The sequence below is a fragment of the Taudactylus pleione genome, unplaced genomic scaffold, assembly GCF_031769625.1.
Source record: "Taudactylus pleione unplaced genomic scaffold, aTauple2 ptg000039l, whole genome shotgun sequence".
NCBI lineage: Eukaryota > Metazoa > Chordata > Amphibia > Anura > Myobatrachidae > Taudactylus > Taudactylus pleione.
The window spans coordinates 7,074,935-7,089,187 of record NW_028284441.1 but is presented as its reverse complement, the minus strand read 5'-3'; the positions used below and the strand labels follow the sequence as shown (position 1 = coordinate 7,089,187).

The following is a 14,253-nucleotide window of genomic DNA, read 5'->3' as shown; positions in this document are numbered from 1 at the left end:
AGGGCACAGCAAATGACACATTGATGATATGGAGGGCACAGCAGATGACACACTGATGATGTGGAGGGCACAGCAGATGACACACTGATGCCATGTGGAGGGCACAGCAGATGACACACTGATGCCTTGTGGAGGGCACAGCAGATGACACACTGATGCCATGTGGAGGGCACAGCAGATGACACACTGATGATGTGGAGGACACAGCAGATGACACACTGGAGGGCACAGCAGATGACAAAGCACATGACATGTGGAGGACACAGCAGATGACACACTGGTGGGCACAGCAGATGACACACTGATGCCATGTGGAGGGCACAGCAGATGACACTGGTGATGTGGAGGACACAGCAGATGACACACTGGAGGGCACAGCAGATGACATGTGGAGGGCACAGCAGATGACACACTGATGACACGTGGAGGACATAGCAGATGACACACTGATGACACATGGAGGACATAGCAGATGACATACTGATGACACAGCAGATGACACACTGATTACACAGCAGATGACATGTGGAGGACACAGCAGATGACAGACTGATGACACAGCAGATGACACACTGATTACACAGCAGATGACACACTGATTACACAGCAGATGACATGTGGAGGGCACAGCAGATGACACACTGATGACATGTGGAGGACACAGCAGATGACACACTGATGACATGTGGAGGACACAGCAGATGACACACTGATGATATGGAGGACACAGCAGATGACACACTGGAGCGCACAGCAGATGACACCTGGAGGGCACAGCAGATGACACACTGATGACATGTGGAGGACACAGCAGATGTTACAGCTGAGATAGTTGGTAGCAGAATGAGGATGGAGTCGGTGTCCTCTGATGTGATGTACTGGGTGAGATATTACCTGCAGTGCATTATGGAGTCTGCATTGTCCTCCACCTGTCACTTGTAAATGAGAACCCACGGAACAGGCGGTTCTCCTTTGTAGACATCGGTGGCTCCTGTGCTTCTGGTGGTGACAGCAGCTCATCCAGGGGTACATTTTCCCTGATTGTAACTGGAGTCTACGAAGAAGATGAATCAGATTGGTCACATAATAGACAGGTAAATGCAGAGCTAATTGGGCAATTTGTCACTGTATGTGTCATAACCGATAATAATAACTAGATAGTGTTCAAACTCTTCCCGCTATTCTATGTTATGCTATCCTATATGCTGCATGATAACATAAAACATCAATATATTAATACAGAGCTGCTACCAGAAATGAGAAAATGACGTGACAGAGATATGTAACCGAATTGACGAGATACCTGGCTGATTTTTGGGTTATTACATTGTAGGGCTGGTTTTCCTTTATACATTATAAATACATTTGAAAGGAAAAAATGACAGTAAATTTGTAGAAAGTAACAATAACAAATAAAGTAATAATGTGTCTGTTTTTTTCAATTGAAGTACTAGCTATGAGAGGTTATATAAGTCCTCTGAGAATCATTGAAAAAACCAGTGTGCTTGCAGCCTGTCACGGCTCTGCAATTCCTCATGTTGGCCAGCAGGGGCGAGGTGGAAGAGCGAATGCCCAATCGTTAGAGTTTAATGGAATTTTCAAAAACATTCCATAAAATATTCTCCTCAATTTGCATTTGGCCACAAAAGACTAAGGGGCCTAGTCATCATTACATAATTATCACTAGTAATAATTATGTTTTAAACTCGATGCAAGTTTAAAAAATATTTTGGAGGCATTCATCATGCCTCCCTATCAAAAGTATCACTTCCGGAAAGCTGCGCTTTCTGCGAAGTCAGCTTTTCGGAAAAGTGGTACTTTTCCCCGGCAGCTGAAGTATCCATAAGGATTTCCTCACTGCGGAATGTCGCCGCCCGCCCATCCCAGCTGGTACAGTGAGCTGAGACAGTGGTCTTGCACACTTCCACCCCCTGCCGATGTCTGATCCGACTTTTCCCTCACAGCGGCTCACCCCTTCCAGCCTCGCGGCAGTCAGTATCTTATCTGGCTCCACCCCCACCCCGCCACTAGCAGCAACCAAGACTAGGAGCTGTGACTGTGGTCCAGCATGCTCCCACCCCCCACCGGTGTGCAATCCGGCTCTCTCTCCTCCAAACCCCCCCTCCCCATGGGGGCCGGAGGTGTCAGATCCGGCTAAGTCCCCCCCACACCCCCTGCTGGAGTCTGATCCGGCTCTCCCCTCACAGCGGACGCCAGTGTCTGATCTGGGACGCCCCCTTCCCAGCCCATGTTCAAACCAGCGCTCACCCCTCCCACCCCCACGGCCTTTAGATTCTTATCCTGCTGGCCCCCCCACCCCGTGTGTAATCCAGCTCCCCCGTGGCCGCCACTGTTCTGTAGCTGCACAAGCTTCCCCCTGCAGGTAAGCACAAGAGGACCTGAGAAGGAAGCCTGTGACAGCCCAGAGCCACCGGAGGTAAGTAACAAGCTGGAGGGATCTGAATAGACCCCTTTGCTGCACACGCTTCCATGTAATCGGCAGCATGTGCATGGTATCGGGTGCTGAACAGCCCCAGGAGGGAGCTTCCTGAGCTATTCAACTCACCAGTCTGTTTAGTCTTCTCGCACCCTCTTGAGGGTGCGAGGAGATATCCGACTAAAGTGCCAGCCGCAAGGCTGTTATCTGGCTTAGCACGGTGCTAACAGCCTTGTGGCCGGCACTTTAGTCGGAGAATGACGGTTCTTGTGGCTAAACACCCAGGTTAAGTCGTGGTAACTGGCATTCTCCAACTTAACTGCTTCCCAACAAAGTTAAGTATTGCTGTGAATTGAATAGCTCCAGGAGCTCCCTTCCAGCGCTATTCAACATCACAATGCATCAAATCACCGCCCCCGTGTATGCACTTCACTCATAACACATCGCAGGGAATGTTAATCTCTTTTTGCCGATAACCAATAATTGATAAATATGTTCGTAGGTATTTATCTAATCTGAATTTACCAATAAAGTGAGGAACGCCATTGTATCAGCAGGACTTTGAAAACCTGTGACACAGAATATTCTGCCAGAAGATTCGCTTTTGTGTGACTATTTCCTACAAAGTCACTTATCTCTCCTCATCATCATCCATCGCTGCACCCAGTAGTCTATGGGATAATGTGACTGCATGATAGCACACACATGGCATAAACTCCCATCTTATTAATATACTTACATGCTGCAATGTAAATGGGGGAGTTGTTCTTCCAGCCTCCAATTCCTCCCAGTTTATTGGGCAGAAAAATGGATGACCTCTCAGATTGCTGCACATCACCTGTCTCTTCTTTGGGGACTTTCTTAGGAGCTATCGTAGAGATAAACAGAAACGTATAGGCTGTTAATGGCAGACAAGCACCATTAGACCAATTTCATCCTTAATCCTTATTGCACTTTATTCTCAGGACGACATGTATAAAATCCTTTACCTTACGTTTTTCAACTACAGTTGCTGGAGACTTATTAAACATAAATGCTATTCTTCTAGTAAAATAATATTTGTGATGTTAATTGTCTGTGGAATAGCACCCAGCAGCCATAGAGCTGCTACCGAGCCGCCTGGATCTTCCTTAGTTAGGACATTCCCGGCATTTAGCTTTATCCTGGTACCAGTTGTCCTGCCCCCTCATCATGATATCATGACAGCACATGTTTGGGGGTCAGGGCTGGCAAAGTGCAAATTCCTGCCCTGTTATGGCCGTGACTGTATCATTATTCTATATTGTATTTTACTAGTATTTATCAGAAAGTGAGTCCTCCAAAAGAGGACACAATATGGCAAGTAATATGTATAACTAAAGATCTGATCAGTGACATTAAACCCTTTTCCTGCCATTGCTAATCAGAAGCCAATGCAGCCAGATCTCCTGTATGCCTTACTTTATGCCTAGCTAATAATGACAAATAGAAGGTATGTAATAATATTATCCAAAGCCTATTCCAACTGCAGCTTCATGATAGCTGCCCTGTAAATGGGGCAGTCTTCTCAGAGCAAAATTCTCACCTGGCCCTCGAATACCCTTTCTCCACTGGCACAATTACCCGGGTTATTGCCGGATGTGTCAGGGGTCACCGCTCGGTGTAAAAGGGTCCTTGAACAATAACCCAGGTCGTGTGACCCGGGAATCCAACCCTGGTCACTGAAGGACCCGGGTTTTGGTGCAGTGTAAACAGCGTGACCCGGGTCACGGTGACCAGGGGCATGCCTCAATCCAGCAAATTGGTTGGCTTCAGTAGCGCTTGGAGTTGACATCATCTACAACCATCCACTGTAACATTGGAAGACCTGGGTCACGGAAGAGCCGAGTCCGTTGTGAACATCTAGACCCAGAAAATAACCCAGGTCCAGCTACCAGTGTAAAAGGGGTAAAACCTGGCTGTGAGCCGTGCTCAGTGTCACAGGTTGGAGATGGGTTTTTGGTGGAAAAGTGGTATTACACATTGCTGCCTTGCTGCTGTAGTTATATTTGAGGGGTATGGCTATAACTAGGTGGGAATACTGTGACTGCAGACACTTAGGGGTATATTTACTAAGGTGCGGGTTTTTAGAAGTGGAAATTTTGCCCACAGCAACCAATCAGATCCTACTTAACATTTATCTAGCACCCTATAGAAAATAATAGCTAAATTCTGATTGGTGGCTATGGACAACATCTCCACTTCTAAAACCATGCACTTTAGTAATTAATTATACCCCTTATAGCCTATGCATTTAGTGCAGGGATGGGGAACCTCAGGCCTGGGGGCCCTATAAGGCCAGCGGAATCATTTGGTCTGGCCCTTATAGCTTTTTTCTGCTAGAATGGCACCCTGCAGCCATAATCTATGCAGCAGTGCCGCCTGGAGCATCCTTTGGACACTTCAGACATTCACACCACTGCCCTTACAGCTGCCCGTTGCTGTATTCACCGGCATTTGTGACCCGCGCCCCCGTGTGACTTCACACGGAGTGGGCGTGGCCTGTACCAGGCTCGCAAATAATGTTATATATATCAAAATGGCCCTCGGCAGCAGAAAGGTTCCCCACCCCTGATTTAGTGTGTGCTTAGTTATAATCTAGGTCTTATTTCCTCTGTGACTCCATGTTCTCTGGACCCAGTTATTCGCGTGTTTATACTCACTCTATGAAGGATGTTCCGGATCTCTGGATCGAGGTTCTTTGGATACGTCGGGGCGTCATACATGACAGAATACTCAATCTTAATGGTCTCCTCACCGGCATAAAATGGGTAGGACCCAGTGGCCATCTGATAGAAAATGACCCCAAATGAAAAGATGTCCACCATGCTGTTATATGGTAAATCACAAAGTATCTGTGACAACACGGAGAAACAAACAGTTAGTACATTGTCCATCCTGGCAGGAGGCACCGAGTTAGGCTGTTATTTGTACATACTGGTCCTAACGTGCACGCTGCTGCGAAAACCGCAGCCATTTTTCTGGTGTTTTGCACATACGCTGTGAGGAAATTGTTGGAAAAATGGTGGCCTCGCAATTTCCTTGGCGATCTGTGCATGCTCAATAGACTCCGCGCACACACTAGTGCCCAGAGTTTATTGATTCTGCAGAGGCCGGCCAGCTACGTCAGTTAGTTTGCAGCCGCCGGAGTGAGAGGAGGGGGCCTGTGATGGGGGTTGCACATGGGCCCCCTCCTCTCTAAAGATGCCTGTGGTGTCACCCCTCGGCAGGTGACACCCAGGTGCGGCCCACACCCCCTGCACCCCCTTTGTGACGTCACTGGGACCAGAATATGGTGGGATAAATATGGAAATGGCAACATGAGAAGCCTGTAGGGGAAGACTGTGTTACTTACCTCTGGGGCCATGTAACCTGGGGTCCCCACACACTCACTGATCATTTTATGGCCATGGATATTCTTCACTGCCAGGCCGAAATCAGCAATCTTCACATGGCCGGCTGCATCCAGGAGAATGTTGTCTGGTTTCATGTCCCTGTGAGGAGAGTGAGTGTAAGTTCTGTTTGTCAGAGAACTACCAGCTGTAGAACTTGGATTGTTGTGGAGAAAGGTCCCCAGAGTGACATAATAAAAACCATTAGAGTGTCACAGTGCTGGATGCAGCAATGCAGAATGCAGCTCACCGCGTATGCACCAAGCTCCGGAATTCCATACATTCCGGGGCTTGGATGTAGTGGGTAATGCCATGTTTAGATGGCTTTGTCCAATAGAAGCCTATGGCTTGTATTCGGAACTCCCCCTGAGAGGGATACCTCCCTACACTCCCCGCAGTGCGTGCGTCACTCACCGCATGTGCAGAAGGACTTCTGGGTAACAAATCCGCGGTTCTTCTATCACAAAAGACAGCCCTTACCGGGAGAGCTGTCCTTTTTGATTTTTTTCAAGCATACGGCGTTAATAAATAATGTTACGCTTGCGGTGAGTGGCGGGATGCATCGCATGCAATATGCACGGCGTCCTGCACCCTGCCCACAGTGCAATGAAGGGACCTGTAACATGACATGTGGTCACTAGGATGACAGTCGCTGCGGAGAACAGCTGCATACAATCGCTATCCATGGGGTTGGATGAAGGGGGAGATAAGATGGTGTGTGGAGCGGTCATAACAGTCTTACCCCAAATATCATGATGATACCCAGAAATGAATGACAAGGACATAACAGCTACACTGTAACTCTATGAGGGGGTTACTATATGTGATCATTAGAAATAATACGTTACCTGTGAATGATTCCCCTCGTGTGCAGGAAGCGCAGCCCACATACAAGTTCTGCTGCTATAAATCTGATGGGGAAGAAAGAAAATAATTATCAGTAGAAATATTGTGAAAGTGAGATGACTGATAATAATGAGATGGCACATTCCCCCTGATATCGTCACGGGAAACATTGTCACACAGGCTTCCTGTACGGCTAAGTAACACACTGGAGCCCTAAGTCCAGGAGACTCTTTATTATACACAGACCTGTCACCATGGAAACCTATAATGGTCCGGCCTGGATTTTTTATGCTGGGTGCACACTATGAGATCCATTGAACGCTCTATCGTTACGACACATAACGGAATAACAGTTAGTGTGGATCGCATAGTGTGTACGGACTCTCTGGGTGCTACCACGGTTGCATGAGATATCATCTGGTCGGCCGACATATCGTCCTGGTACACATTGGCTAGTGTGTACCCAGCTTTAGGCTGTATGGGCCGAGTCCTACTGCATTAGATGTACAGAGGTGCTGTTACTATCTCTCATATTAATAATGATATTTACATATTATAAACGTTGGGCCAGATAGGCTGAATTATTTCCATATATTGCTGTTATACTGATAGGATGCTATGGGGGATCGGCACCAAGATGTGGAGATAGGGGAACGGCTATGGGGCAACAATGAAAGGAGCCTAGTGGGAGAAACAATGGAAATTTGGGCTAATCTTACACCACAGCCAGACACCGGCCTCAGCACCGAATGTACCCATTGTCACTCTTACCTTGTAGTACTGATGTCAAAAGGGGCTCTGCAATCTATGAATTGGGTCAGGTCTCCCCCACTCAGGTACTCCATGATGAAAACGACATGGTCCTGTGTAAGAGACAGAGAGCATGGCATCAGTTACATTATGGGCATTACTCTGACACACAGCAGACAATACTCCCCACATACCTCCCAACATTTGTCCCAGGTGAATCGGGACTTCTGCACGCCAAAGTGGGCGTAGCCAGATGACAACCCTCTCTTTGCATCACTAAGGAGCGTGCCCAGCACCTCTGAGATGCTGGGCTGCCCCCGGGCTTCCCCCCATACTGTGAATAGATGCTGTGCGCATGCGCACATCAACTATTCTCACTCTGCATACTCACTGCTCTGCTCTGCAGAGCTGCACTGTATGCTTCCCCCAAACTCCCCCCCCCACCGTGGGACACTGCGGCCCGTGGGTGGGACAGCGGGACCGTCCCTGAAAAATGGGACTGTCCCGCTGAATGCGGGACAGTTGGGAGGTATGTCACCATGCTTGCCTACTATCCTGAAATGGCAGGCAGACTCCAGAAAATTGGGTGGAGCTCCCGTCCACCTGGAAAAGTGGGTGAGATTCCCGGGCCAGATGCCACCCCAACACCCCACTGCACCCTATCTGCAGCCGTCTACTTGAGGTTGGTCTGGGGGGGAGGGGGGGCTGGCAATTCATGTAATCTCCAGCATTGTGTAGCAAAGGGCCGGGTCATGATGATGTGATCACTTCTTCACTCCAATGCCGCATCATGTCCCAGCCACTCCTTTTCCTACTCCATACCACGCCCCCCGCTATGCCGACCATGGCCACACACCCTAACAAAAAAAATTAAAAGCAAAAAATTGTATTTGTGGCGCAGGGCAAAGTCGTGTGACCATCAGCCAGGCAACTCCAGGGGGGCATACAGTCAGTGTAATCGCTCCTCTTCCCTCCACTGATCCAGAGAAGACTGCTGCTGCTGGTCAGCCTCCCTGGTCCCACCGCAGCCCAGCATACATCAGGGTCTGCTGGGCTGGGGAGACACAGACTGCTGCTGCTGACAGGTAAAGGGGGAGGGGCACAGCGTACTCTGGTGGAACGGTAACCTGATAGGAAAAGTGTTACCGTTACCACAGCAAGAACGGTTGTTCCTCATACACATTATTCAATTCATTTACATAATATATATTTGCAATAACATAGCCAGCAAGCTATGACATTGGATAGTTTGACTGTGACCTATAGGAGGAAGGTGATACATACAAGTGTCTTGAGAACAAGAACTGTTATAATGAACCGATGAGATACAATAAATATTTTATTTTTATTAAGCAAAACTGTTACTCTGTGTAATAAGACGTTAGTCATCATTGTGACAGAGACTCTTACCGGTGTCTGGAGCGCGGCATATCCATGCGTGAAGAACGCGCTCTCCCCAGTTATTTCCAGGATGTCTCTCTCTATGAACATGGAGTTCCTAAAGCTGCTCACTAATGTCCTCTTTTGTACCATTTTCACAGCCAGCCGCTGTCTGGTGATGGTATGGGAAGCCAGCAACACCTGGATGAGACAGAGAGTGAGGACTGGGACCCCAGGGAGCAGTGCAGTATGTAATGCAGGCCGGGGGTGACGTTACATCACTGGTACTAAGGGACAGAAGCAATGCACAGTGGGCCTGATTTAGCATGGAATGCAAGGCTGCGTTTGCACGTATCCGGTCGCTGTGAAAATATACTAATGAATGCGATTACACGGCAACTGCAACACTATACCAAGATGCCAACCGCTGTATTAAGCCGCTCACTTCCCATTACATACATCCACAATTCAGCCGAAACATCGGTAACATCGAACCCATACGCACAGTTGTGGTTGACCTGACCCTACCTCACAGACTGCTAAACTTCCTGTCGCCATCTAGACCTCTGCCAGCATATGCTATTGCAGGGGCTTCATTATGCACGCCCCTAACGGCATTCAAACGCACAGGCATGCCTGCTATCCGCCGACCACCCCCATACAGTCACTTCCTGTCAATCAATGTGTGATGGGACTGCGTGCTAACTGTGATCGCTTCCCGATCTCAGCGCCTGGTTCGCGTACTCGCACTGCGTCTTATACGCATGTGCAGAATGCAAACATCAGCCGGCTGCGTGTGAAGGCAGCATTGCAATCCAACCTGAATCAGGCTCAGTGTCCTCAGCTGCGGAGCCTGCAGAGCCAACACTCCCAGAGATCATTGTACAAACAAGGTGACAAGACAAAGTGACCACAGCGTTCTTCAGAACAAGGTGAGAACGCTCCCCCCTCCCTGTGCCATCTGTAATCTGACTGTCAGTCACCGCACCCCACATACACTAACATCAGGAAGTGCTGCCTGTCACTGCAAGAGACCACTCCCCCACACTGGGGACCCCCTACACATAGCGATAGCATCAGCATGGGGGAGCACTATGGCATATGTGAACTGAGGTTTCTGTGTGGCATAATGGGAACTGGGGCACTACAGTGGACTTAACACATTTGTGGTGCTGTGAGTATTTTCACATTATACTTTTTAAAAACATCACCAACATATTTTATTCATCGTTTTATTGGGTAGGGGCCCCCACAAGTTAGCTGCCCTGGGGCCCCTACAAACCTTAGTCCAGCCATGCCTGAGGAGTCCAAAATCAAATATGGAGGAAGAACAAGGAATACGCTGCTGTTTCCTTCAGAGTTGCCTTTTCACATGGACACCATTGTATTTATAATGGAGAGCGCCCATTGTGTATATAATGGCTGATAAATAATATGATGCAGCAGGTAAAGTTCTTATGTCATCAGATGGTCTGTTCTGTTTTCTGCAGTGTTTACAGGGAAGTCAGGAAAATCCCTACTGCTCACTTACCTTCCCGAAACTGCCCTCTCCGATCTTTCCATGGAAGGTTAAACTTTCCATCAGGTGAGAGGCAGCCGATGTCTCAGGGGAGCTGGCTGGGGGGTTCTTACTTCCACCTTGTGATATAAATAGAAATCAGCATTTTTTATTGAAATTAACTTTGTGTTTTTTTTTAGGGCTGTAACTAGGGTAGTGTGACCAGTGCCATGGCACAGGGCACCGCAGGACAGGGGGCGCTGTTTGTGCCTGTCAATTGCCCTGTTTATTATAATTCTCACTTGTAGCTTCCTCTTCTTTTATCCCCAGCATCTCCTGGCTTCCCCTATCTCTTTCCTGGCCCATCCCCATGAGGCCATGGCCCTTTTTTGGGTACACTTTCTTATGTCCCAATTTGAAAAATGAAGGGGGGGGGGGGGGGGCGCCTATGATTTTCTGGCACAGGGCACCAAAAAGTCTAGTTACAGCTCTGAGTTTTTTTCTGCTAATGTAACTTTTTAAATGTTACAGATAATTATAGCATAGGGGGCGGGATTCATCAAGCCCAAAATGCGGTCAAAACCCCGACAACTGCTGTTTTCTGAGGTTTGATCACATTCCCCATGTGCCCCGAGCTCAGAAAAGGTAAACTTTGTGGAGCTTGTACCCCATAGCCTAATAGGAGCTTATTGTCTTCTTACCGCATAATTCCCCGACAGGGATCCAATAGGATCCTTCCCAGTGTCCCCCACAACTTGTGCTGGCCGACAGATGCGCATGCGCAAAAGGACTCCTGGGTCATAAACCTGGAAGTCCGCACACCGGCTCTTATTGGAAGAGCTGTCCTTTACATTTATAATCACAGTTGTACATACATACCGCACTACTGTATGCGACTAGTGGTGCAATGTATGACATCCAAAATGCGATGCATGATATATCCTGCCCAGAAAGAGAGAAGTATACAACTGGGGTCATGTGTTATGAACCATTAGGTACAGTATTAATGCTGGTTTTCTGTAGTACCCAGTCAGTATATTATTACTTGGCTTTATCATATGTTCTTGGGGTGCGACAGAGATGAAACAGATTAATAAGGGGTAAATCATCCTGACTACAACATTGGATAGGACAATAGAACAACAAAGTGACAGGTGCTGTAGAATAGTAATTATATAATAGAGGTTACATAGAGCTGGGTGATAGGGAAAAGATGTGAAGAGCGGCGAGAGGTGAGAGAGGGATTGAGACATTATACCTATAACAAGTATATAGTGGTAATACTGCTTATAGAGAGAGAAGGAAAAGTGGGGCTATCTAATAGAGCTCATTACGCCTGAGCCAGAGATGGACGCAGTACACACAGCAGCATCAGTGTCTTTGGATGCAGCTGCAGTGTGTAAATATACTAAAGCTGCAGGAAGCGTCATGCCTGTGTGATCCGTTGCTGCGTCCGAGAATCCGCTGCTGCGCCACCCCCTCCCCGCTCCCAAATGGCCGCAACCTGTCAACCAGGCTGTGGCTTAGGGGGCACTGCGTGCAATGAGGCAGGACCTGTTCTGCACATGCGTAGTCCCCCCACCATTGGGTTTGAGTACAACTCTGTATCAGGCCCAGTTAGGGAAAGAGAAGGTTTAGCAGAGAAATGCACCAGTTTGCTGCTAGATCATAATGATTTACCTGTAAAATAATAAATCTTTGTGCTGTGTACATGGGGCCTGAGTTACTGCACAGGAGAGAAATACAATCATGTTACATAAAATGTATCACACGGAGCATGTGCGCCAGTATTGCGAGCTGCACGTAACAAACACTTAGCGCTCCTTGTGCTTGGTGAGGCAGTACTGAGTTCATGAGCAAGTCCAGTAGTGTAAGATAACTTGCGCCTCCCCGAGCAGCGCATATATGTAGGGTTGGAGTTACGACTGACTTGTGCTCTTGTTCTTGGTTCTTACACACAGAAGTTAGTGGCGTTGAGAGGAGGGGTTCTCGTTACTCATGTCATTTGCACATTGGGCAGGGAGAATGAGCAGGCTGCTGCTGATGAGCTGCTGTCTCCTCTCTCTGTAAGTGTTACGGGGGGGAGACGATCTGCCCCTGGCTGATGGGGACAAATCCAGCCCCCCTTTCCAGCCTGCTGCACAGAATACTTTGTAAACAAATTGTTGGGAAGGGGTCGTAGCAACACCTCCACCAGTACCCGGCCCAGTCTCCACCCTCAACAGCCCTGACATCAGTACTACTGTAGCTGACACCTCACTTACTTCTGTAATAAAATTTACAATACATTTCATATTTTTTAATATAAATAATTTACCTGCTGTTGTCTTAAATTTCTTTTTACCGCCATAGCCCTCAGTTTTGTGAGACCGCTTATTGCCCCTCCGGTGTGACACAGCTATGGCTGTACTGATGGGCATGCTGGGTCCCTCACCTGGATCTTCTGGCTCCTCCTTTTTCTTTTTTTTATTCCTCCCGCTGTCCTCCATCTTTTCTAGGGGCCTCTTAATGGCCGCTCTGTTACTGCTGGTCTTATCCACCTTCCTCCTCTTATTTGGGGCCTCATCTGACGGCTTCTTAGATCTAGTCTGACTCTTCTTTTGGAGAGTCTTTGAGGCCGTCTCAGCTGCCCGGTTCTCCTCGCTCACCTGAGTGCCTCCTTCCTCTAGGATATTGGGAAGGTCTCCTCTCACCTCGCGTACATCCTCCTTATTCCTCCCGCTAGGAGCCTCTAGCTCCTCTGCAGCGCACCTGTTCTTCTTTGGTCGCTTTCTCTTTTTTGTTCTCATGTTATATATTATATATAAACACAAGCTCGCTAAGCACAAGAAAAGCACCTTACCACTGGAAATGGTGAAGGTACAAAGAGGGAAATTATGTTGATAAGTCACTGAGCCAGCAGCCAGGTGACATCACAAAGCAGTTTGTGACATCACTGTCCCTAACACTCTTGGTTCTAAGGGTTGAGAATCCTTGAGGCTGTGTCTAATATATGTATATATATTATATATACACACACACATACAACAAATGAAAAAACGCTATATGTCAGAGGTTCCCCAAACTCGCCACTACAGTCCAGGTTTGAGGATATCCATGCTTGAGCCCACAAGGTTAAATCACATTGACTGAGGTGCTAATTAGGTCACCTGTGCTAAAGCATGGATATCCTTAAAACCTGTACTGTAATGGTAGAGGTAGGGAACATCTGTCATATGTGATATCATAAGTGTACTAGAATAAAAGTATCCTTTTGAAACACTGTCAGTCTAGAGTGATTAAACAGGCTCATTGATATCCCAATAGTGGGGGTTGTGCATCCCATACAATCTGAAAGTATAACCCTCCACCAAACCACCCAAAAATAAGGTAATATCTGTCTATCTCTACTGGCTGCTTTATTTATAATATATATATATATATATATATATATTACTCCCAGTTCCCGCTAGTCTGCCATAGGCCATTTTTCTGCCTTAATCCCTCTGATTATCTCTTATTATTCTCAGCTGGTATTAGACAGGATCGCCAAATTACTGCCCACCCTCTTCCTAGTACTCACTACGACCTTTTGGGCATGCCTGGGACTAGTACATGTGCAGTGATTCCAGGCTAGGCTTTAGGTTCATTAATGAAATCACGGCTGCACTGATGCATGCACGGGACCCCAGACACACCCAGGGGAGCAATGGGGGGGGGGGGATGATGTAATGTTGATAAAGCATTGACCCAATGGACTGCCATGTGAATGGTGTTACCGAATGCGACTGGCCCAGTAACAGAGCTGCATATCTGCATATTGGTACCAGGGAGTAGCTTAAAATTATCCATTCTCTCTCCCGTCCCGACAGGGGTAGCCGCGCCCTGTGCAGCATTGGTTGTCGACGCACCTAGTTGCGCGCGGTTTCGACAAGCGCAACCGAAAATGGGGT

The 14,253-nt window shown here is 47.7% G+C and overlaps 1 protein-coding gene across 1 annotated transcript; it reads right to left on the bottom strand.

The window, feature by feature from the left end:
• Positions 1 to 904: 904 nt before the first annotated feature.
• LOC148538586 (protein kinase C delta type-like) lies at positions 905 to 13,110 on the bottom strand. The gene is made up of 9 exons (XM_088453259.1): positions 12,639 to 13,110; positions 10,355 to 10,461; positions 8,854 to 9,024; positions 7,465 to 7,556; positions 6,696 to 6,758; positions 5,811 to 5,949; positions 5,119 to 5,310; positions 3,177 to 3,305; positions 905 to 1,054 (listed from the first exon to the last, which is right to left on the bottom strand). Exons 1-9 carry the CDS (start codon positions 13,108 to 13,110, stop codon positions 905 to 907), a joined length of 1,515 nt encoding a protein of 504 aa, XP_088309385.1.
• Positions 13,111 to 14,253: the final 1,143 nt, after the last annotated feature.

Excerpts from the sequence above, each read along its gene's own strand:
- LOC148538586 (XM_088453259.1), bottom strand. The coding sequence starts at position 13,110 with ATGAGAACAAAAAAGAGAAAGCGACCAAAGAAGAACAGGTGCGCTGCA. Across the intron at positions 7,557-8,853 it reads ATGCCGCGCTCCAGACACCG|GACCATGTCGTTTTCATCAT; the intron begins GTAAGAGTCTCT and ends TCTCTTACACAG. Across the intron at positions 1,055-3,176 it reads CCCCATTTACATTGCAGCAT|ACTCCAGTTACAATCAGGGA; the intron begins GTAAGTATATTA and ends TCTTCTTCGTAG.